The sequence below is a fragment of the Silurus meridionalis genome, chromosome 9, assembly GCF_014805685.1.
Source record: "Silurus meridionalis isolate SWU-2019-XX chromosome 9, ASM1480568v1, whole genome shotgun sequence".
Taxonomy (NCBI): Eukaryota; Metazoa; Chordata; class Actinopteri; order Siluriformes; family Siluridae; genus Silurus; species Silurus meridionalis.
In genome coordinates this window covers 25,214,343-25,238,958 of record NC_060892.1, presented here as the reverse complement: position 1 = coordinate 25,238,958, position 24,616 = coordinate 25,214,343, and the positions used below count along the sequence as shown (strand labels likewise).

The window sequence follows — 24,616 nt, the reverse complement described above, 5'->3', positions numbered from 1 at the left end:
ATTTGCTCGTACGGTAATTCAAGACCGTTTCTAACGTACACTAATGAAGGAGGGCTCGAGTTTGAAACGGATTGCTAGAGTTCCAACACCATCATTACTTATGTCTGACTGTAATGGAGTAAATAGTATGGGAGCAGTTTGCATCATTCGAGATCATTTGGACTCTGCTGTAAGAGATAAGCGAAATTGTGGATGTGGACCAATTATCTTCTGCGCTTCAGGTTTTTCAGAACCGTTCAAAAAAAAAAAAAAAAAAAAAAAAAAAAAAAAAGTGTCCTAATGCCCAAGGGGGCCATTTCCAGCAGTGAGTTATTACCATGAGAAGATCTACTGTACTGTAGCTCCACAATTGCACACAATGGTCCCAGGTTTCATTATGTGTACATACATTAAAACGGCACACACTGGAAAGAATTTGAACATTAATATTAAAACGGATATATATAAAAAAATAAATAAAAAAAACACGTCATATTTGCAAATTCATTAACAAACAAAGCAAAACAAGAACCCAAGGTGGTTTAGGTTACGTAATTTAGGTCGTCCCAAAGTTACGACGGTTCGACATACAATTTTGGTTGGGCGTCGCCGTTTTAAATATATTTGCATACATGCATTATATCTCACATATACCAACACACAGTAGAGTTCATACATTACAGCATTACAGGACTGTAAATTGCTCCGTTTGGCTAAATTGTGTACTTTTGTAAACTATGTCCATGTCTGGACTTGCGATGAAATCATCAGAAAACATCTCCATCCTAAAACTACCTGTAGAACAATTTAGAATTTCACGCAGGGCTTCATTATTGCAATATAAGCTACATGGACCAGGGGCTTTCAGACACCACGGCTGGTATACGATTTTTGAACATCCCATTCCACATTTAGTTCATATTCGCTGCTATAGTGACCTTCACTCTTCTGGAAAGATGTTCCACCAGATTTTGTGAGAATTTGTGCTCATTCACCCAAGAGGATTTTAGTAGTGTCAGTTACTGATGTAGGTGAGGAGGCCTGGGGTGAAGCGTTCACATTAATCGGATCTCCGACTCCAACCCACGTAAAGCATATCTTTGTGGAGCCGGCTTACCACACAGGAACTGTTTTGAGTCTCCTCGTTCAAGCGAATGGAAAATGTGAATCTGTTGCTTCTACAGACCATGTGGAAGCAGTTCGGGGAAAGAACCACATATGGCTAGAGAAGACAGGTGTCCGAATATTTTTGCTCATACTGTACATCAGCTCAATATCCAAATCTCAGGTCAATTAGGTAAAATTACACTACTGCAAGTTCCTTATGTAATTGTGGATTTGGACTTCAACAACAACAAAAAATGGTCAGAAACAGTTGCAGATTGAATATTTTAGATTTCTTGATCTTTTATTTCAACCCGTTTTAAACATGTTCCTGCAACTCAACGGCTCCTTTTAACGGAAATAATAAAATAAATAGCCCTTTTTTCTGTCTGTGTAGGACAAAACAAGACGAACGGTCAGCGAGGTGACCCGCATTAGCAAGCATTAACAACGAGTCGATACACGAGCTAACGTTAGCTTAATCAACCAAGACGTATCGATCGGTTATAACCCGGAAAGCATATCGAACATTCGAACAGATTGTGTTCATTTAGGTTCAATTCCTTCACTTAGCGACTGTTTTTTTATACGTACGAAGCATCCAATCAGTGCTTGCAAGAGCGGTCCGGCTAAGTAGCGAAGCATCGAGGAAATACACAAAACATTTGGCACAGAGGTGTGAAAGAAGGAGTCAAAGTAGAGACACCGTACCGCAAAACTTCCTCAATTATCAGTTAAAAGTCGAACGAAAGTCTTGGAGCAGTTGCAGTACTTTAGAATTGGACTCTTATTGAACGTAGACTCCGAAACTCCTTAAAACAAAGTTAGTGAAAGGCCAAAAACAGTCGATTTGATCAACACGACGGAATGAAACAAAGCTGAAACAAGTCGGCCAAAAGGGGATCTTCAATTGACGAATGACAGCATCACGTCACATGGGAGAAAAATGCTAGTATCGAATGGACAGATCAAGTTAATCGTTTTCGATTAAGGAAAAAACACCAATATCTCGATTTCCGAAAAAAAAAGGCGATATTTTTCATCCGGCTTCAAGCTGGTTCACAACATTCGGGAAATTTAGCTCCGTTTATGAGGCCAGAGGTGCGAATGAACCCCTCGTAGGAAGCAGATGCAGGTTGAGCCGTAATGACATCATCAGGAGCGCAAAATGTAAGTCGTATGAGCGTCAATTAAAACAGTGGAATAAAAAAAAACCATCTATTGCACTGTAAACATAGGTAAAGTTGGAGGTCAGCGACAGTTTGTATTAGGAAATGCTGCATCGGGGCAACAAGCAAACTACCTTAAATATTAAACAATATTAAAAAATAAGTAAAAAATAAATAAAAAAATAAAAAAAGAAATGAGGCTTAAGACAGTTATAATTCTTACCAAATGTGTATATAGAAATCTTTACATGTGATATATATATCAGCATGAGGCACGTTTTTAGATCTTAATTTTCTTGCTACTTTCTACAGGGAGTGCAGAATTATTAGGCAAATGAGTATTTTGACCACATCATCCTCGTTATGCATGTTGTCTTACTCCAAGCTGTATAGGCTGGAAAGCCTACTACCAATTAAGCATATTAGGTGATGTGCATCTCTGTAATGAGAAGGGGTGTGGTCTAATGACATCAACACCCTATATCAGGTGTGCATAATTATTAGGCAACTTCCTTTCCTTTGGCAAAATGGGTCAAAAGAAGGACTTGACAGGCTCAGAAAAGTCAAAAATAGTGAGATATATTGCAGAGGGATGCAGCAGTCTTAAAATAGCCAAGCTTCTGAAGCGTGATCATCGAACAATCAAGCGTTTCATTCAAAATAGTCGACAGGGTCGCAAGAAGCGTGTGGAAAAACCAAGGCGCAAAATAACTGCCCGTGAACTGAGAAAAGTCAAGCGTGCAGCTGCCAAGATGCCACTTGCCACCAGTTTGGCCATATTTCAGAGCTGCAACATCACTGAGTGCCCAAAAGCACAAGGTGTGCAATACTCAGAGACATGGCCAAGGTAAGAAAGGCAGAAAGTCGACCACCACTGAACAAGACACACAAGCTGAAACGTCAAGACTGGGCCAAGAAATATCTCAAGACTGATTTTTCTAAGGTTTTATGGACTGATGAAATGAGAGTGAGTCTTGATGGGCCAGATGGATGGGCCCGTGGCTGGATTGGTAAAGGGCAGAGAGCTCCAGTCCGACTCAGACGCCAGCAAGGTGGAGGTGGAGTACTGGTTTGGGCTGGTATCATCAAAGATGAGCTTGTGGGGCCTTTTCGGGTTGAGGATGGAGTCAAGCTGAACTCCCAGTCCTACTGCCAGTTTCTGGAAGACACCTTCTTCAAGCAGTGGTACAGGAAGAAGTCTGCATCCTTCAAGAAAACATGATTTTCATGCAGGACAATGCTCCATCACACACGTCCAAGTACTCCACAGCGTGGCTGGCAAGAAAGGGTATAAAAGAAGAAAATCTAATGATATGGCCTCCTTGTTCACCTGATCTGAACCCCATTGAGAACCTGTGGTCCATCATCAAATGTGCGATTTACAAGGAGGGAAAACAGTACACCTCTCTGAACAGTGTCTGGGAGGCTGTGGTTGCTGCTGCACGCAATGTTGATGGTGAACAGATCAAAACACTGACAGAATCCATGGATGGCAGGCTTTTGAGTGTCCTTGCAAAGAAAGGTGGCTATATTGGTCACTGATTTGTTTTTGTTTGGTTTTGAATGTCAGAAATGTATATTTGTGAATGTTGAGATGTTATATTGGTTTCACTGGTAAAAATAAATAATTGAAATGGGTATGAATTTGTTTTTTGTTAAGTTGCCTAATAATTATGCACAGTAATAGTCACCTGCACACACAGATATCCCCCTAAAATAGCTAAAACTAAAAACTACTTCCAAAAATATTCAGCTTTGATATTAATGAGTTTTTTGTGTTCATTGAGAACATGGTTGTTGTTCAAATTAAATCCTCAAATAAAATTAATCCTCAAAAATACAACTTGCCTAATAATTCTGCACTCCCTGTATAGTTTTGAGTATAAAAGTGTAAGAGTAACAAACTGGACATAAGAATTCAAAACCAATGGTTTTACTCGGACACCAGTCGTTTGTGGTTAGAAGTTGGAGGCTCACGATTGTACAGGACGTCTTTGCGATCCGAACCTGTTCGTATCTGAAGAGCTCCAGTGGCCTGCTATAGAGCTCGGAACATCAACGAAATGTGAACGCTGACTGCAAAAAACGTCCAAAATCTAGTGGAACATCCCAGAAAAGTGAGGTTTCAGGACTGCAAACGTGGGTTGGGAAGTTCAGATGTTTGTCTATTGATCCAAGATCCAAACATCTGCTATTAACAACCGGTTCAGAACTTCGCTAAACAACTAAACACATGCATTTATTGACAAAAAGTCATTCGACACACTTATTTTTAGGCTCCTGTGCTGTCGTTTCGAGCTGCGGTTTCCAAGGCAGCATGCAGTTCTTCCAGTAAGACTAAAGGAAGCCGCAGCTAATTTCCTGTTATTTATCATCCTTTTGCTTTTAACTCGGCACACGATCCACAGCGTCGTCAGCCCAGGCCTGGCGGAGCGAGTCCGACATCAAAAGGAGAGAAGATTAAGTGAGCATTACTCGTGTTTCAATTCAACGTGTGCTTGTGTCCCTCCCACCCCCCCAACCCATCTCCATCCAGCCATGGGAAAGTGCTTCGGTGCACCGTAATTGGTTCTTTTCTGAAGGTGAAAGGGGGGAGGTAATTGTTTTTTAGCTTGTCTAAAGATCCCTATTAGTCATTAATCTGCGTCTACTCTGCATATGCTAAGGAAAGGACATCTAACGTTCTTCGAAAATTAGGTTTTGGAAGCATCTAGTGAAAAAAATATAAAGTCAGCCTCTCACTGTTGAAGTTAAAGTTTTCTTTACACATTTTTTTAAAGTTTCTTTTTACATTTTTTGATTTCCAAATCAGTGACTGGCTCAAGCCTGATGGAGACCATGATGAAACTTTGGTTCTGGGATGGAATTGAAAGGTTCTGAGATGACCAAGGAAGTGAAAGAATTGAGAAAGTGAAATTCCCTTTGATGATCTTCATCAGCTTCATTGTAATGTATCTAAGAAGAAGCCAAAACCATCAGGTAAATGACTTCCCTTGCCTTGAACTTGTTTTCCCGACACAAGAGCATCATTACGATTAGACCAGACTGACACGGATGCCAAGCGAGGAGGTGTGGGGGTACAATCGGCATTCAAGTTCATCTCGGTGAGGGTTGGAAGGTCGGGGCTCGGGCCAATCGAGTTCTATTTCAGCCGCGGCTAACCAAGTCTTTAAAAGACCTTACATTAAACCCATGGAAAGAATTCAGGATATATACAGGGAGTGCAGAATTATTAGGCAAGTTGTATTTTTGAGGATTAATTTTATTTGAGGATTTAATTTGAACAACAACCATGTTCTCAATGAACACAAAAAACTCATTAATATCAAAGCTGAATATTTTTGGAAGTAGTTTTTAGTTTTAGCTATTTTAGGGGGATATCTGTGTGTGCAGGTGACTATTACTGTGCATAATTATTAGGCAACTTAACAAAAAACAAATTTATACCCATTTCAATTATTTATTTTACCAGTGAAACCAATATAACATCTCAACATTCACAAATATACATTTCTGACATTCAAAACCAAACAAAACAAATCAGTGACCAATATAGCCACCTTTCTTTGCAAGGACACTCAAAAGCCTGCCATCCATGGATTCTGTCAGTGTTTTGATCTGTTCACCATCAACATTGCGTGCAGCAGCAACCACAGCCTCCCAGACACTGTTCAGAGAGGTGTACTGTTTTCCTCCTTGTAAATCGCACATTTGATGATGGACCACAGGTTCTCAATGGGGTTCAGATCAGGTGAACAAGGAGGCCATATCATTAGATTTTCTTCTTTATACCCTTTCTTGCCAGCCACGCTGTGGAGTACTTGGACGTGTGTGATGGAGCATTGTCCTGCATGAAAATCATGTTTTTCTTGAAGGATGCAGACTTCTTCCTGTACCACTGCTTGAAGAAGGTGTCTTCCAGAAACTGGCAGTAGGACTGGGAGTTCAGCTTGACTCCATCCTCAACCCGAAAAGGCCCCACAAGCTCATCTTTGATGATACCAGCCCAAACCAGTACTCCACCTCCACCTTGCTGGCGCCTGAGTCGGACTGGAGCTCTCTGCCCTTTACCAATCCAGCCACGGGCCCATCCATCTGGCCCATCAAGACTCACTCTAATTGTAACCCAGGGTTATATGTTAACAGACAAAAGTATCGCAATACGAGGTTCTTCCCCAAACGTTCCCTTCACTCGAAACCGTTCCACAGCATGACCACGCCGCTGTGCTCGAAGCCCGTCCTGCTCCATGAAGATACGTTTTACATGGGTCAGGGTGAAACCTGTCCTTCTATAGAGCGCTAAACCCTATTGAACACCTTTGGGATGAACGTGAAAGCCGCAATCACCCCAGGCCTCCTCACATCATTACCTCCTCGTACATCAGTACCTGACTGCAGCTGGGGGAGCACAAATCTCCAGAAGTAGACAATGAAATTGAACTTTATAGAATTGTAGAACAAAATCCACCCCCTGAGGAGCAACTTTGGCAAGGGGAAAAAAATTGCTTTCTGATGGTCCAGGGAAGAAACAAAGATAGGAACCAAACTTCATGTACCCACCAAAATTTTAATAATGAGTTGTTCCAAACATGAGGAATATTTTGAGCACCGTAGTGTATGATTGAGAGTAACGCCCTTTCTAAGGTCTTATACAGTCAGTTGGAGATGTTCCACAGCTTCCCAGAAGCACATTATAACAGAGACTATATGTGGAATGAGACGTTCCAAAAGCAATACCAATCTTCTGCTCAGGTGCCCACAAACTTGTCTCTACAGTATATAGTGCAGCTACAGATGGAATATTGACACACATTTCAATCAACTCTCACCCCAGTGATCAAGAAGCGAGCAAATCCATGCTTCTGGATTATAATCCTGAACTGCTCATTTAGGATTTGCTCCCAAAAATAAATCAATCCGGTGTTGGCTTGCGGATCCAAGACCTTCTTACTGTATTTACAGTTGTGTAACAGAACCATGCACGAAATCCAAACTGCTCATTTCTAAGTGGATCACACCTCTCCCTAGTTGTGCTGTTGCCTCTGCACGTTGCGTTATATAAAGCCTTTTGTCTCTTTTCCACCTACACACACATTAACGAAAAACAAAATCAGACAAGCTTTTTTTTTCCTCTTCTGACCATAGATTTCTGCAAGCTTGTCAACTCTTGTGCATTGCTGTAATGGAGAGTAGTGTAACTGTACACACACACAATGGCTTACTGTAAAAGCCCAACACAAGATCGATTGTGTTTTAATAGGGGAGGAGACAGACATCTCTGGATCCATACGTGAGCCCATAATAAAGGCAATCGCTTGATTACTCTTCGACTGGCATAATAAATAAAGAAATCAATTATTTCAATTAAACAACACGAGTTTATCAAGTGCAGACCATTTCAGTCGATCGGCTCCTCGGAAAAGCTTCTCGAGCCGATGTCATGTACAGGGTGGGTAAAGGTCATTTTAGACCCCCCCCAACGGATATGCCGCTTTTAACCCCCTCCTCAGGAGATCTTGCGACAAATTCAAGCCATGGGTTAAACTCTAACTTGAGACCACATCTGTGGTATATTTGACGATTTTTTTAATAGAATTTCATTTTGCCTTGAAGATCTACTTTACATGGATTGTACTGAAAGATCAAAGAGCAAACCAATCTTATTGTAGCCCATACAGTGTAAATAGGTTCCCGGAAATGAAAAATCCCCCAATGAATACTTGACATGAAAAAACCCTATTTCCTCGGGCATATTGCAAGTCACAAAATGAATCGACCCCTGCGAAGATACTTGACTTTATAGCAGCATGACCAAGCTATAGATATTCCCCTATACCAAACTATAGATATACCCTGAGAAACAGCAAAAGAGATGACTCGTACATTGCCTGAGAACCTTCAACATAGCTTTGTAAAGGGAAAGAATAAGGCAGATCTACTAGCTTTTCTTTACAACTCCAGCAATCAAGGTCCTGGATATATTCATCCAGTTCAGTGACATTTTAGACCAACATAGAGGGCAATTGCGAGTCATATACTCGCTCGTTTTCTTAGGCACCAGTACCAGATTTGTACAGTTTTTGGAATCAGCTGCCTGGTCCCTAAAAGAACCAACTGAAATGCAGCCCAAAAACGGCGTTACACAAACGGCACATGATGAACACGCCTACTGATCTGGATGAGAAGTTTCAATCGAAAAGATTTCTCTTACAGGTTGTGAAGGATGAACACTGGAGTCCATGTGTCTGCACTTCTAATTTAGCCCTCAAAGAGCCAGAAGATAATGTGCTAATGCTTATGGCTTGTACCAGTCTTGAAGCTTGTTGGCACAATGGCATATTGCCAATCCTGCCTTTTCTTTTCTCCAGCCCTGGTAAACATCCACCCTACTGCCCTCAGCTGGAAATTTCCACTTGGCTGGAGTAGATGCCCAGGCATGAAAAGCACCAGACATTTAAAAAAAAAAAAAAGACAAGTGTATACCAGTTTGTCTGTTCTGGGGTTAGAATATGATGCCCGTTTCCTTATCCCATAACAGAGCTGTAATAAAAACAGCGGCAGGCGCCAATGGCGAGAGATTCGAGATCTTTTTATAGGAATGTGAAACATGCAGTGAAAACTGGCACATTTGCTTGGTTCGTTTCAACTTCACGGAAATAGCTCGATATCAGGAGCCAATATGTTTGGAAGATAATGTTCATAACATATCCAATGTGAATCAGTGCAGAACAACGTGCAAAGACAAGAACGTTTTTTTTTTTACCAATTCAAATTACACAAAAACAATGCAGATCCACATGTGCAATAAGTGCTGGGTTTGGATTTGAATCCACCCACACACACTTTCAGAACTAGAATTGTACCTTAGACGAGACAAACAACAGATCCTATCATTTCAGTGGGTAGATGATAAAAAGGATATGGATGAATATATTGGGACCTGACACTCATTTCCAGCAATGTGTGGCTTCTCTAAAAATTGTTACCACAAAATCGGAGGTATACATTTGAATAGTAGATCAATGGATGAACTTGCATTCAAATTTCCCTTCATTCGAACTGACACCACAAGGCCTTGGTGCACAAACATATACAGAATTATATGATTTACAAGGTTTGGAGTGGAAGATCTTTAATGGTCTACAAATAGAGTTTCAGCCTCAACACTATTGAACACCTGCGAGCTGATTGGGAATGCTGACTGCACAAACACACTTTCAGTTATAGAGTATATAGCTAGAAATCGAAACGTGCATTAGATGGGACAAAACAGCTTATCTCAGTGGGCAGATAACGAGAAGCCGATGTAGAAGATCGATGTAACCCAAGTCATGGACAAGAGTGTTGGAACATCTGAACTTTCCTGCCATATGTGGTTCATTTCCAAACACAAAGCTGGAGGCACAGAGTTGTTTGTGTCTTTGGATAGAGGATAATCATTTCAATTTTCCACTTCAAGTTTTCAATGATATGATACATGGCAATTCCTTTTAAACAAGTAAAACTGAGGCATTGGGAAAACAGAAACGAGGTTTTCAGAGTATTTGCATCAATGCCTGGTTTGAAAACAAGGGCCCACAGAGGATAGTGAGATGATGATTGGGGTCTTTGCCTTCAATCATGGACATTTACAAAAGAAAAGAAAAGAAAAGAAAAAAACACATACCTTTCCCATCTATAAGATCAGAAGGGTAACGTGACTAGAATGTGCCAAACACAATGAACTCTCAGAGGAGGGGGTGGGGGGGGGTTAATGGCTAATTACAAACAGCTGTAAAGAACAGACTGCCAAGGTTTTTTAACTAGCAGGCCACACCTTGATCAGCACAGGTGGCTTATGGGATAATGGGTGTGTCTTTGGTTCCTGTTTGTCTCTACAGAGATCATAAACCATTTGCCACCATAGTTCATGAGATGTGCACCTTTTGTTGGTCTGCCAAACCGCCATAAAACACCACGAAAAGAAGAAGTTGTTCATGAGATGTTTGTGGTTTGAAATACAGACTCAAAAATCCACATTAAGTGCATTAGATGGTTGTGGTTTGGAATATGAAGGAAAAAAGACATTTTGGTGCTCAAGATGTTTGTGGTGTTAAATATAATGGCAAAGGCCACATTTAGTGCATGAGATGGTTGTGGTTTTAATTAAATATGGACTCAAAATGCCACATGTAGTTCATGAGATGGTTGTGGTTTGAAATATGGACTCAAAAATCCACATTAAGTGCATGAGATGGTTGGGGTTTGGAATATGGACTCAAAAATCCACATTTAGTGCATGAGATGGTTGGGGTTTGGAAAATGGACTCAAAAATCCACATTTAGTACATGAGATGGTTGTGGCTTAAAATAAGGACTCAAAAATCCACATTTAGTGCATGAGATGGTTGTGGCTTGAAATATGGACAAAAAAATCCACATTTAGTACATGAGATGGTTGTGGCTTAAAATAAGGACTCAAAAATCCACATTTAGTGCATGAGATGGTTGGGGTTTGGAAAATGGACTCAAAAATCCACATTTAGTACATGAGATGGTTGGGGTTTGGAAAATGGACTCAAAAATCCACATTTAGTGCATGAGATGGTTGTGGTTTGAAATATGGACAAAAAAATCCACATTTGGTGCATGAGATGGTTGGGGTTTGAAATATGGACTCAAAAATCCACATTTTGGTGCACAAGATGTTTGTGGTTTTAAATATTAAGGCAAAATGCCATATTTAGTGCATGAGATGCTTAGGATTTGGAATATGGAGGCAAAAAACCCCACATTTAGTGCACAAAGTGGTTATGGTTTGAAATATAAAGGCAGAAAGTCTGTTTTTAATCAGTCTGTAGTTTTACTGAGTATCAAAGATATAAGCAACTTTTACTCTCAACTCAACTCCTTTCATGCTTCAATAGACGTATCTCTACTTTTACTCAAGTATAATTTTCAGGAACTTTTTGCACCTCTGTGCACGAGGCACACGATCCTGAACCTTCTAAAGAGGTCTAAAACACCTGTATTGCTCCATAGGTGCATCTTAAAACATGAAAAGTGTTTCATAAGCATTTTCAAGCAAAACATATTCCAACTGTATTTTTCTCTCTCAATGTCTGGCTATGGCTGAAACAAAAAATATTGTATTTTCTACATTTTTTTGTAAGTATTATTATTATTATTCAAACCTCGACACAGCCCACGTCTGCGCTCTGTGTTGGCGGTGGAAGCATCTCACGGATTCAATAACGTTTGAAGTGAGCTCTTAGGCCCCGGTGGGAAACCGTGTTTTCTGTAGACCAAACATGCAACGGCTGTAAAATCCAGTCCCTCTGATTCTCTTTCTCGCTGCACGCCATTACGGATGGATGACTCGCTCAAGGGAGTTGTAGAAATGGGTATGGGAAAGAATATTGTGTGCGTGTTTTGTGTAGAAGCCTGGCAGACCTACCCACAGATCATCCCCACTATCGGCAGAATGCGTCCCGTTGCACTGGTATCCCTCCAGGGCCTTCACTCATCCCTATCTCTCCATCTTACACATTCACATTGATCTAAATTGACAGGTCAGCTTCTTCTCTGCCTCCTTCACTCACTCACATTGATGAGACCCCTACTGTATGCTTCCTTCTGTGTAAAGATAAAAACCTGCAGCTTTCTTTCATTATACACCTTCTTACCTTTTGCGTTTTTTTTTAACCAGTTGCAGCATATTTAGGCTTAAAATAGAACATGCAGTTTGTCTATTTGTTTTAACATGTGAGCGGCAGCAGTAGTCCTCCGGCGAGAATAAAATGAGATAGATGAAAACAGAACCCACCTGATGAACCGCAGTTCACAGAGACCTTCACCCTTTAAGGTTTTACGTTTTCAGACAGAAAAGATAGAAAAGTGATCCTCAAATATAAATTACAACATAGTGAGATTCTTTCTTCCCATATCGCAGCGATGTTATTAAGCTGGGGTCAGACATGATACAGTGCCCCTGGAGCACAAAGGGTTAAGGGCCTTTCTTAAGAGCCCCAAGAGTGGCAGCTTGGTGATACCAGAGCTTGAACCCCCGACCTTCTGATGAGTAACCCAGTCCCTTAACCACTGAGCTTCCACCTACTCTATTGAGCTACCACCTCCCCAGACAAAGCAACAGAGATAGATAGATAGATAGATAGATAGATAGATAGATAGATAGATAGATAGATAGATAGATAGATAGACAGGCAGACAGGCAGACAGACAGACACAGGCAAACAAGCAGACATGCAAGTAAACAGACAGACAGACAGACAGACAGACAGACAGACAGACAGACAGACAGACAGATAGATAGATAGATAGATAGATAGATAGATAGATAGATAGATAGATAGATAGATAGATAGATAAATGGACAGATAGACACAGGCAAACAAGCAGAAATACATGCAAGTAAACAGACCGATAGATAGATAGATAGATAGATAGATAGATAGATAGATAGATAGATAGATAGATAGATAGATAGATAGATAGATAGACACACAGACAGACAGACAAACAGACAGACACAGGCAAACAAGCAGAAATACATGCAAGTAAACATACAGACAGACAGACAGACAGATTAGATAGATAGATAGATAGATAGATAGATAGATAGATAGATAGATAGATAGATAGACAGACAGACAGACAGACAGACAGACAGACAGACAGACAGAGACAAACAAGCAGACATGCAAGTAAACAGACAGACAGACAGATTCTAAGATAGATACATAGATAAACTGAGAGAGACAGATAACATATATACAAAGACAAATCAACAGACAAACAGACAAAAAGATCAGAAAATTGATTTGTTGCCACTTTGCACCAGGTGGATATTCACTATCTATGCTGTGGATTAAATTCATGGTCAATGTTTGAATTTTAAATCATTTCGTTTTCTACTGTATCCGCCGCATTGTAATGGTGATTTCCACAAAGGAAAAAAAAAAAAAAAAAGAAATAAAACAGGTGAGCTGACTCAGTAGCACATGTTGACAAAAATGTACTTAATAACGAGAGAAAAAAAAATATCAATGCACAGGTGGATGAATATGTACATTACACGTGTACTGTGGACACGGGCATGTGGTGTTGTCGTCCACAATGCCGTGTTTTCACCCGCGTTTAATGGCTCGTTTTGTTTTCTTGTCTGAGCATTCATTAGGGAAAAAAGGGGCAGTAGTATGGCTGCCATAACAAGCTTTTGCCAAGAGCATGCTTTCCGTCTCGATGGCTGTAATGGGCACTGTTAGAAGCTGGCTGGCTTCTCGGCGCTAACGGGGATCATCGACGCTTATAATGACTACCCGGGCCGTGCTCATCTCACACACTCTGGCGATCCTGTTGGCGCGAGCACACAAGATTGAAACGGTCAATTAGGAGTTTCCCCACGAAGCTCCATTACTGTCTAGCGCACTGTCATCAGCATTCATTAAGACACCCGTGTCACTCAGAACAGCCAATTACAAAGCGCCCCATGGACCCTGTTTAGCTCAGTGGGAGACTTTTTGCTCTCCAGAAAGGGTCCTTGAAAGAGAAGTGCTTTCTCGCCGGGTATTATGAAGCGATAATCGGGTAGACTGACATTCCACGAAATGTAGTATGAAACCTTGAATATACCAAGCAATAGAATTCCTAATTATCCTTTTCTATCTTCCTTCCATCTGCAACAGTTGCTAAAAGCTCTATTTCCAACCTCCTTACCTGCACTATCCAAAGGGTGGAAGGGAACACTGATAGCTGAAGCAACCAAGAATACAGAAATCGTTTTGTCATGTTCTTTAAAGCAAGCACCTTCCATTTAATCCACCCAAGATGTCCGAGGCTTGTATACAGAATAGAGAGCTGGCGGTCGTAACCAATCAGACCGGAAACTAAATTCTCAATCGCCACCATCACATTTAGCCATTTTTTTTTTGTCATTTTACGCCAAGCAGACGTTCCAAGACAGTGGTCTAGAAATGTAATTACATGCTTTTATAGGGATGTATAATCCCAGCACTCTCATTTCCCCCAGGCATATTTTGACCTTATGATAAAAAAGAAATTCTGTGGCGAATTCACCCGAAGGCACGGTATACACACCAAAAAAAATATAAAATAATGGTGCACACAAACTACGCCTGCTGCTCTCCTTTGGAACAGAATCAAGCTTTAATCATTTAGTTGGCCAGAAAATGCCCCCCTCAAAGCTGCTCAGTTGGAAGTCAATTATGTCACTGCATCAAGAGGGCAGCGTCGATTAAAAAAACAAAAAACAAAGGCGAAGGAGCTGATAACAGCTAACGGGACTAATGATTACTAGCGGTGTCCTGTCCTGACCGCTTGCTGTGGACGCTAATGCTGGCTGCCATCTATTATTGGGTGTTTATCTGTTTACCAGGAAGATAGTAATAATAAAGAAAGGCATTTGATTCTCTTAGTTAGTCAGAAAGAAAGCCGAAGACCGGTCGGGTTTTATGATGACTTGGAATGCTAATTCGATCGGTTAAAACAGAGCAGGTTATTGTTAGGCGATTGTTAGGTTTTTTTTTTCTAAAAATGTTGCCCCCATTCAGATTTACTCTCATTGCACCAATGGCAGAATAATTAAGAAACATTGTTGCCCGACCACAAGATGGCGCTTCCCGATTAGCCGCTCACGCGTTAGCGCGTTCTAATAGAATGGAATGTAGAAAAAGCATCAAAGTTAAGAGACGATAACAAGCCAACGGGTCCACCTTGCTAATGCTATTAGCAATGCTATTAGCATAGTATTTTTTTGTATATGCTAAGAAGAGCTTCATCTGTTTCACTTTTTTTTTTTTTACAACCATGTTGACCACTTTATTAAAGGCATTGGCCAATAAAGCCTTAACGTTTTTTCAAATTACCAACAAAGAGAATGTCATGTCGTTGTGGTTAAGTTTCAAGTTGACACAAAATCTTAAATCAGTCAAACATTCTGGAAAAAAAAAAGATTTTTTAGCATCACCCTGGTAAATGTATACCTGAACATAATTGAAGACTTTTAATTGATTAAAGATAATAAGTGAACCGTTCCAAACCGTTAAACCGTTAAAGTCAGGTACTGATGTAGGTGAGGTGAGGAGGCCTGGAGTGCAATCAACATTCACATTCATCCCATTCATCCCAGTTGGGTTAGGGTCTTCAGCAGGAGATCTTCCTTTCCAAACCATGTAAAGAATATCTCCATGGATTTATGCAAATTTAAAGTAAAAAGTCCATGCTCCTAGATTTAAATACAATTGTGTGCCTCCGATTTTGTGGGAACGATTTGGAAGAAGCATAAATGGCTGTCCAAATACTTTAGTGTTTTTTTCCTTTGAATTTTAAGTGCATTTAATGTTTGTTTGAAGGAAAACGAGTTCATAATGATAAAGCGATCCAGGCGGATTATCGTCATGAAACGACAACGTATTCCTGCATTTCATACCATATGGCGTTTTTTAGATTTCAATCTTTAGCACTTTGTGTGTGTGTGGGGTGTGTGGTGTTGTTTTTTTTACTCAGCTGAAGCATTTGTTAACTCGTTCCATCACTATTTACTTCACACGAAGGCTGTGACAAGCTCCCACACTTCAGCTGCACCCACAGGGACAATGTGTTTTCACCACTTAAACTCCCATTTAAACAAGCGGCAACAGTCATGCCGAAGGCTTCCTGTTTATGCTCGGCGTACGTTCTGTAAAACTTTCCACATTCATATTCTTCAACATATACAACTGTTTGTTTTTGCCGTACGCTTCGGGCCGTTCGCCGTCTGTATTCTGAGGTAAAATTTTGCAAGATTGGACTGGAAGTGTCGCTCTGTTCACTTGAGAACTCGCCCTGGCATTGTAGCAGCAGTCCGGTCCTCATAAACATCGTCACGAACACTCGTGACCCAGTTTCATTGGCGGACAAACATGGCGATATGTATTATTGAATTGTGTAGCCTTGTAACTTAGATTTGATTTGTTGCTTAAAGCAAACCATAAATTGACAAATGAAAAAGAAAATGTTCAAGTTTTGAGACATTGGTTGCAACCTCTATTCTGTTTCATCATTTTGATATACCCCAAATAAATATTACTTTCAGGTAGCGATAAGAAGATCGGATCATTTTAGTAACTTGGTTCGTTCGAATCTCCATCAAAATGAACAAATCTTTTTTTTGAGTCATTTAGTTCATTTCGTTCTTCTAATCACCTTCATAGTGTCTATGGGACTCAACTGACCAAAGGACGAACTGCTCAGACAAGAGGACTCGTGAGGCGCACTACTCAATTCTGTGTCCTTCGTGATGCACTGCATAGCCTCTATGGGAGTCACGTGATTAAAGAACGAACGACTCGGACCAGAAGAGTTGAGTGATTAACTCAAATCTGTAAAAAAATGAACGAATCGCTGTTTGAGGCGACTTGTTCTTCTGAGTAGCATCAAAAACTCGTTGATAATGAGTCAGTACTTTCAGGAAGAAGGACATTAAAAAATTTTCTCCTGTGATTTGAATTTCATAATGAACGATGTTCAACGATGCTCCATTTGCATTGTAAATGTAATTCTCTAGTCAGCTTCGAGTGATCCCTCAAATACGGCGTTCCAAAGTCCGTCTATTCATCTGTTACGTTGGATAGCATGGCATATCACTCATCACTGGTACCACTAATTAAATTAAAGTGCAATATGCTGTACGCTACATGGGCGTGAATATTGATACACCTGACTTTTTCATCCATGTGTGGTTCTTCGCCAAACTTTTATCACAAAGTTCGAAAATTTTCTTTTGCCTGAACTCGGGAACCCAAACGTGTTCCATCAAGAGGACCAAAGTGCACAAAGCCAGCTACATAAAGATATGATTTACATGGGTTGAAATGGAAGATCTCCTGCGATAGAGCTCCAACCCTATAGAACATCAGTACCTGACTTTATTAACACCTTTCTGTCTAAATGAGCACAAATCTCCACAAAATCCAGTGGAACATCTTCCCAGAAGAACGGAAGTAACATATCATATTAGCAAATGTGGAATGTTATTCCACAGATTACTGAAAAGGTCAGGTGTCCAAATATTTTTGCCGATATAGTGTATGTAAAAGTCATCGAACATTAATAATGATGAATAAATAAAAAATGGGAAATTGTATTAAATATTTATATTTGTAATTCACTTCGAAAAAGCTCATTTAAATAATTTACATATTACGAGTTCTATTGGTTAAACAATCCGCTCCAAAACTATTGGCACCCCATCCTAAGGGTTTAGAATCTTAGTGTCAAATTTTTCTGCAAAAAAAAGGAAAAACGAAATAAACGGAAATAAACGACAAAGCTCATTATTCAATCGTTCTTGTCCTTTGTTTAGTAAAAGGCCAATTCCCACCCGTTTTTAACGTGGATTCCTTGTTACGTCTGCCGTCTCCCCTCGCTTGCTCTAATGGCGGAAAGCTGGGAGTAGAAATAACAAGGACAGTTTTCCTCTATATTTGTAATTCCTTCCTTATTTGGCAGGGTTGCCTGAGCGTTTCAGCTGAACTAACAAATCACACAAACAGAGCTAATCCAAAGGAGTGATCATTTTCACATGGCAGCTGAGGAACGTTAAGCAGGGGGTTTAGTGATAGTCTTGGTCTACTACGTCTTTCTGAAGTTACATCTGACCATAAGATTCGTACGAACATCATATTCCAGACCCCAATTGCTGTCCATGGTCACCCCCATTCTCCATTCCGCTAGATTTTTGAGTGGAAAGTCCAGGTACTGATGTGGGTGAGGAGGGCTTTGGGTGCAGTCAGCGTTCCAATTTATCCCAAAGGTGACCAATAGGGTTGGAGCTCTATAGCAGGAGATCTTCTACTCCATCCAATGTGAAGCCTTTCTTCATGGAGTTGCTGGAACAGTAAAAGAGTAAAAAAAAAAATGCAAAAAACATCCTATACAATTGGGAGCCTCCAAATAATCCATATAGTCCATATAATGAAAGCAAATCGAGTCAAATGTCTCTTGCAATATTACCACACTGAAATCTTGTTTTTTTTTCTTCTTCTTCATGATAATGGCCGACATTGCACTAATTTTCATGTTGGTTTGCGTGACACCTACTGCGCACGGGATCGCAGCAAATCGCATTCGGATTCGAGATCACCGGTGCCGCCTTTGTTTTACTCAACCGATCCCATGAAATGACTCCAAGAAAGCGAATCCTGAAAGCCGTCCATTCCCCGAGCGTCATTTGCATGACCCGTCTCAGGTCAGCTGGGTCACTAAGAAGCAGCGTCTGTCCGTTTATATCATTTTGCTTTATAATCTCGGCATATCTTTCAGGGAGCTTCAGCTTGGATAGCTGTAGAAGTGTAAAAACAACATTTTTATTTAGATAAACCAAATATCATCAGTTATTTGCATACATTTTTGCATAAATTTGCATACATTTTTTATGAACTATTCGGTCTTTAAGATAAAGGTAACAGGAAGAACCAAAAAAAGGGGGTTTTCAGAGTAATGGCATGAAGGAAACTTTTTGGGATCAGCAGAAAAATTTGTTTCTATAATACAAATAAGTCCACTGGGTTTAATCCACTGTTTTGATGATCCCAATGATTTATTCATGAAGCAAAACCCATGTATTTATCATACAGAAAACCTTTTTATAGAAACCTAATGGTCAATAAAATGATATTTTGTACCAAATTATTCTGTTTAATTTAGTCAACCAATTTTGATAAACTTTTTTCTGAACCAAAACCAGAACCTTGCAAAGCAGCATTTGAGAACCTTTAAGAGGTACTGGAAAAGGTTCTTTATGGTACTTAGAAAGGTTTCTGAAATGTTGTAATGGTTCTACTGTGGCATTTCTGTCAAAAAAAAAAATTTTAGTTTTTCTTGGTACCTGTTTTTGAGAGCGTAAATTTAGGGGTCCCCAAACTTTTTACTGTGAGGGCCACAGGGGTTTAACAAAAAAAATTGACATGGCGACAGAGTAAATACCAGTATTTTGTGGCGATTTTACAGGAATTTTTCAAAAGTTTAATTAAGCCTCCTAATGCTAGATTAGTTTATTATTTGTTTCTGCACCGTACACACACACATGAGCATTACTTTTCTCCTAAAAGAGAATTATTGCTCTCATAATGAAACTTTTTCATATTCATTACTATTGAAATCAAAACATTTACCTACTTATGCTTATGCATATGGTTGGTGCGTGAATCTAACATATAATTAGGTTAATAGCTAGAGGACAAACAGATAGAAGTATGAAAATGTGTTGAATTAATATATGAAAATATTTATGAATAAATATAAATATATAATTAATTACTTTTGAATAATGTAAATAGCACTCTCTGTGCAGCGCGCTGTCTTGCACCTAAAAACAAACTGCGATTGGCGTCAGTGATTTGCCTCTAGAGGCCGCTCTCGTAATGACGGTTAAATGGAAGCCGGAAAAACTATCGGTATGGATTTTTGCCCATAGCCGATAGTTCCAGCAATCAACTATTGGTGCATCGATTATTCCAAATAGGTCATTCCAAAATGTGGAAGGAGAGTCATTTCAAATGTGGAAGTATTTTGGTGACATATGGTATAGTGATTCCTTTAAACGGTATTTGAGATTACATGAAAGTTGACCAACCTCATTGCAAATGTCCTCCACCGACATGTTAAAGACAGCGTTAGGAGACAAGCTGTTGAACGAAGATCTTCCTATTGCTCTTAAAGTGCTGATTTGTCTGATCCTCGCCAACTCGTTCTTAATCGAACAGTCCAGGTTAACCATGCAATCTTTTAGTTTATTGGCCTCCTTGACTGTGAACACGTAATCCTTCCTAAGAAACATCTCAAACAACTCCGGATCATCGTCTCTTTCCAGAAACATCTCCACCTCGGCCCTAATGACATGGAGCTCAATCCGATGCTCACTAAAAACTTCCCATAGAGTCTTGCTGCTATTGCTATCAACTGTGGTTTGATCAGCCTCCAGAGTCTGTTGCTCATCTTCCATACACTGAAGTATCCAGCTGAGTCTACAAGGCCAGCGGTCAACCAGGACAACCCAAGCCGCGACTCTTTCAGGCGAAGGAAGGTCGACGTTAAGAGTGTTAACGACCATCATGGACACTCTGATGGAGTTGGCGACCCTCCTCATAGACACCGTATTTTCTGAGATATAAGTTTGGAGCCTCTTCTCGTCACATAAGTATATGCTCCGAAGTGCTTCCTGAATTGAACGCTCCATGTCATTCTCATTAAACAAACAGTAAGTGGTTTCGTTTGCACGTAAGGATGAGGCTTGGCTTATATCAGTCAGGCGGTTCTGAATCAAAGGGGCATCTTCAGAAGAGTCAGAGGTCTTTATGCAATCTAAATTCTCACCGTGATCTTCTAGTGCGTCAGACTGTTTGGACGAAATTTCTTCGAAGACCTTGCACTTGGACACGTCGCATAAAGGTGGGACTGTGAACGGCAGCGTAATAATGCGGTCCAGGAAGCCATAAGCTCTGTCCTTTTTACTATAGCAGTCATTTGCCTGGTCGATTTTTTGCGTAAGAACCTCAGGGTCGATTGCGACTAGAGAAACAAAGGGGCTTTCCTCGTCAGAAAGAAGGATGCCAATGGCGTTCAAGACGCCGACAATTTTTGCTGGTGTGCAGCGGTCCAAATTGGTGATCTCCAGCACCACTTTGATCTTCTGCCGCTCGAAATGCTCCATGAAGTGAACGAAGCACGAGAGGATCCTCATCTCTTTCCGAACCTCATGCATCAAACCCAGCTGCTCGCTGAGCTTCTTGTTGTCCAAAGCATTTTTTACCTTCACGTCCTGGCTAAAGATGAGGCTTTTCAGCAATATGAAAATGAATCTCGCAGCTCCGACTGCAGGGACACCTAGCATAGCGATGAGAAACCCCCCAACTGCCCCATACACTTTTTTATTCTGGTCGTCCCCTTGAGGCGTGTGTTTACCGAATGATAAAATAATAACTGGTACCACAATAAATAGGCAAACCATCAGCATTGTCAGGACCAAGGCCCATAATGGAATGCAGCAAAACTTCTTGGATCTCCAGACTTCAGAGCTGTTTTCAGTCTTTCTTGGCTTTGCGTCCTTTTCTTTGTCGTATTGAGCGACTCGAAAGAGGCTGAGCTGAAGCTTGCCAAAACCGTCCTGAAGAGCTTGGCACAACTGCATCACCAAGCCTGCCCAGAGCATGTCGCTCCCTGCAAAGTGCCAAGCGCTAAACCTGACAAACACATAGCGCTTGCATTTTGTCCTCTGCGTTTTGTCCGTCCACACGGGTCGATAGAAAAGAAGACGAAGGATTAGAGAAATCAGATTCCCGATCGAGGGCCTGCATATGTTCTGTTTTGCCTCGTTCATGTAACCTTTGGAATAAAAACCAAGGCAACAGGATGTTTAAGTTCATTGCTAAAACATTTTGCAAAAGAATAATCAATGCTTGAAATTACACGCTAGTAATTAAACTAGCATAGCATTCAGATTAGTACCAACCTTCCATGCTCGCGAGAATCATTTTGATCCTGCTGTTACACGATGCGTACAAGCCTACAGTCATTGGAGGATCGACTTCGGCCAGAGTTTTGTATAATGCGTATGCATATACGTTATCCTTGTAGAGCTCTGCTAACAAAACAGAAAGAAAATTTCAGTTCAGGAGGTTCAACAAATCCGTTTGGAATACATTACCCAATATAAAAGGCAAGGGATTTCAATAAGATACAGCATCATATCAAATCATAAATCATCATCTTCTTCTTTTGGCTTCTCCCATTAGGGGTCGCCACAGCGGATCATCCGTCTCCATACCCACCTGTCCTCTACATCTGCCTCTTTCAACCAAAATATCAATTTATAAATACTTCACAATATTTCCCTCAAAATAAATTACTGGACAGAATCCAGGGAACCGAAAGCTGAAAATTGGTGCTTGCAATAAATATTAGATATCTCAGGTTTCCGGAACCTTCAGAGGAAGGGTTTTAATGAGGACGTGTAATTAGCCTTTATATGTGTGAAATCTGTGTATTATTAACTCTGCCTGATTTTCTGAACACTAATAACACTAATAACAAATTAAAAAAGTCTTAACTCAATAAACAGACCATTTGTCTGAATCATGGGTCTTCAACCGGAGGCCTGTGGCGGTACTGCAGAGGGTCCCCTAATTAATGTCGAATCACCAAATGTTTTTTGTTTAAAAAGAAATGCTAAAAATTGTTTGATAAAAACATTAAAGATAAAATATTTAATAAAAATATAATTATTCTATTAATTAATAGTTCTATTATGAAAAAAATAGAGTCAATGATGCGTGTAAAAAGACATAGTTCTGATTGTCTTAATGTAATATAACTAGCGTGATATGACTGGTTTCTAAAAGCTGGTGGTAGCATTGTGAACTCGGGGGGAGGTTCATCTTTAAAAATTGGGATCTTCTTGTCAAAATCGAAGGGAGAACGTACTGTATGGCACAAAATATCGAGGATGGGATCTGCTTCAATCGCGAGAAATCTGCTACAGTTTGCTAAAAAGGAATAAAGCTTAGAACAAACTTCAGCTTTTGGCAGGACAATAGTCGCAAAGGGCCAAAGGAGGTTAGAAACAAAACGATTCATTTTTGTCCAGTAGCCAAGTCAAAGTTTGGACAACAATATCGAGAAGATCGACCAGGAAGAATGGGTGGAAATCTTTCCTGAAGAAGTGTGCAAAGCTGGTGGGAAGGTTTTTACATTTAGGCCATTTGGAAGACATTTTCATCCAGATTAAAGGCTAAGAGCCTTTCTGCTGAGCTCCCACTGCTGGGGTTTAACCTTAAAACCTGCTGATCTCAAGTTCAAACCACTACTTCCCAATGCAGTCCAAGGTGCTTCGATAAGAAATGGGGCAAACAAGCCTTGATTTTAATTGAAGTTAAGATCTGCGGGCAAATAATAATTTCTGATGAAAACTGACTTTAAAATCGTATTGACTCGCATAAACAAAAGAATACTACCTGAAATAAGCACTGTATACTCTATAATAAGAATGTTGTGCTTGCTAAACCAAGAATTTCCAGTGGAAAGGGTGTGGTATGTATATATATATTTTTTCCTGACACCCAACAGAACAAAGTCCTTGTGCAATGCAAACACAATAAAGATATGCACTGATTGTACTTATTGTAGATTAGGTCAGTCCAAGAGTGTCATAGGGCAAATATATACTGTAGAGTAGTGAATGAACAAGAAAACGCAAATATTATAGGCAATGATTTGACAATGATAATTAAAAGAATTTATTATTATCATTATTATTATATATCAAACCTGGTTTGGAGGGTATGTTCATTTTCTTCCTATTCATTGCATTGTTTTTGTAATTTTAAAGCTATGTGTTGTACCTTTTGCCATTCTTTTCTCCGGTCTCTCAGCGCATAGAAAATAGCAATCAACTTTTTCCCTCCAGCTTTCCTGAAAAGAAGAAAAACAGAACGGTGAGATTTGGTAAAGAACGTCTTGTTCTGCTCATGTTTTGATGTCTATGGAGATTTTGCTTTATAATCGGGGTTATGCGTGAACGCGCCAATTCACTTTTCCACCATTAGCAACAAACGGAAGCGTGTTATTACGGAGCGTTTTCGTTTTTCTTACGCCCAGTTTCTTCCGACTGAACTGTTTAATCGGATCGCTGTGAATGGATGCATAGAATAAAGTCCAGAGACAAGATAAAATGCAGATAAATCATACAGTGTTAACTCAAAGTATTTGTGTGTGTGCGCAAATCTCATTTTAAAATCTCTTTTTATGAAAAAAACATGATAATAAAAAATGAAAGCCTCACCTGCTACAAGCACAAACGCACGACGCTTACCTAAGGTCTCATAATGCCGTCTCCATTCCTTCATACCGCAGGACGTAAAAGGGTGTGTTTGTGTTTTATTATGAAAAGCACGCAGCTCTGATTGGCACAGTTCAGCTGGTGACTGTTTGTTATTCTAGATAACGATAAAATACTGTTCGTTTACATGGCTTGCAGTGGCCTGCTAAAGAGATCTGACCTCAAGCTTATTGAAGACCTTTGGGATGAATGTGAATGCTGACTGCACCCCAGGCCTCCTCACCTTACCTCACCTCACCTCACCTCACCTTCCAGACTCTACCTGGGGCTGAATCGCCAGAACCACACTCCAGGAAGAGTGGAGACTTAATGTGAAATGGGATGTTCTAGATAGATAGATGGATAGGTGGACAGATAGAGAGGGGAAAAGTTACAGATCAGTGGTTCATGATCCTGAAACACACAGAAAAAAACATTACCCAGAGAGCAAGCGAGAGAGAAAGGGGAGGGTGTAGACAGATGGATGGACGGA

The 24,616-nt window shown here is 40.2% G+C and overlaps 1 protein-coding gene across 5 annotated transcripts; it reads right to left on the bottom strand.

The window, feature by feature from the left end:
• Nucleotides 1-17,389: 17,389 nt before the first annotated feature.
• nkpd1 (NTPase, KAP family P-loop domain containing 1) lies at nt 17,390-24,616 on the bottom strand. Of its 5 annotated transcripts, XR_006927028.1 has the most exons (6): nt 24,088-24,616; nt 23,648-23,717; nt 21,760-21,891; nt 19,885-21,632; nt 18,264-18,591; nt 17,390-18,139 (listed from the first exon to the last, which is right to left on the bottom strand). XR_006927028.1 is itself a non-coding variant. In XM_046858488.1 (5 exons), exons 2-5 carry the CDS (start codon nt 23,655-23,657, stop codon nt 18,319-18,321), a joined length of 2,163 nt encoding a protein of 720 aa, XP_046714444.1. In that variant the 5' UTR covers nt 23,658-23,717; nt 24,088-24,616; the 3' UTR covers nt 17,390-18,318. The 5 variants fall into 5 exon arrangements, 4 of the variants coding, with proteins under 4 accessions (XP_046714444.1, XP_046714446.1, XP_046714445.1 ...); XM_046858488.1 differs by having other exon boundaries at nt 17,390-18,591; XM_046858490.1 differs by having other exon boundaries at nt 17,390-18,591; nt 21,760-21,888.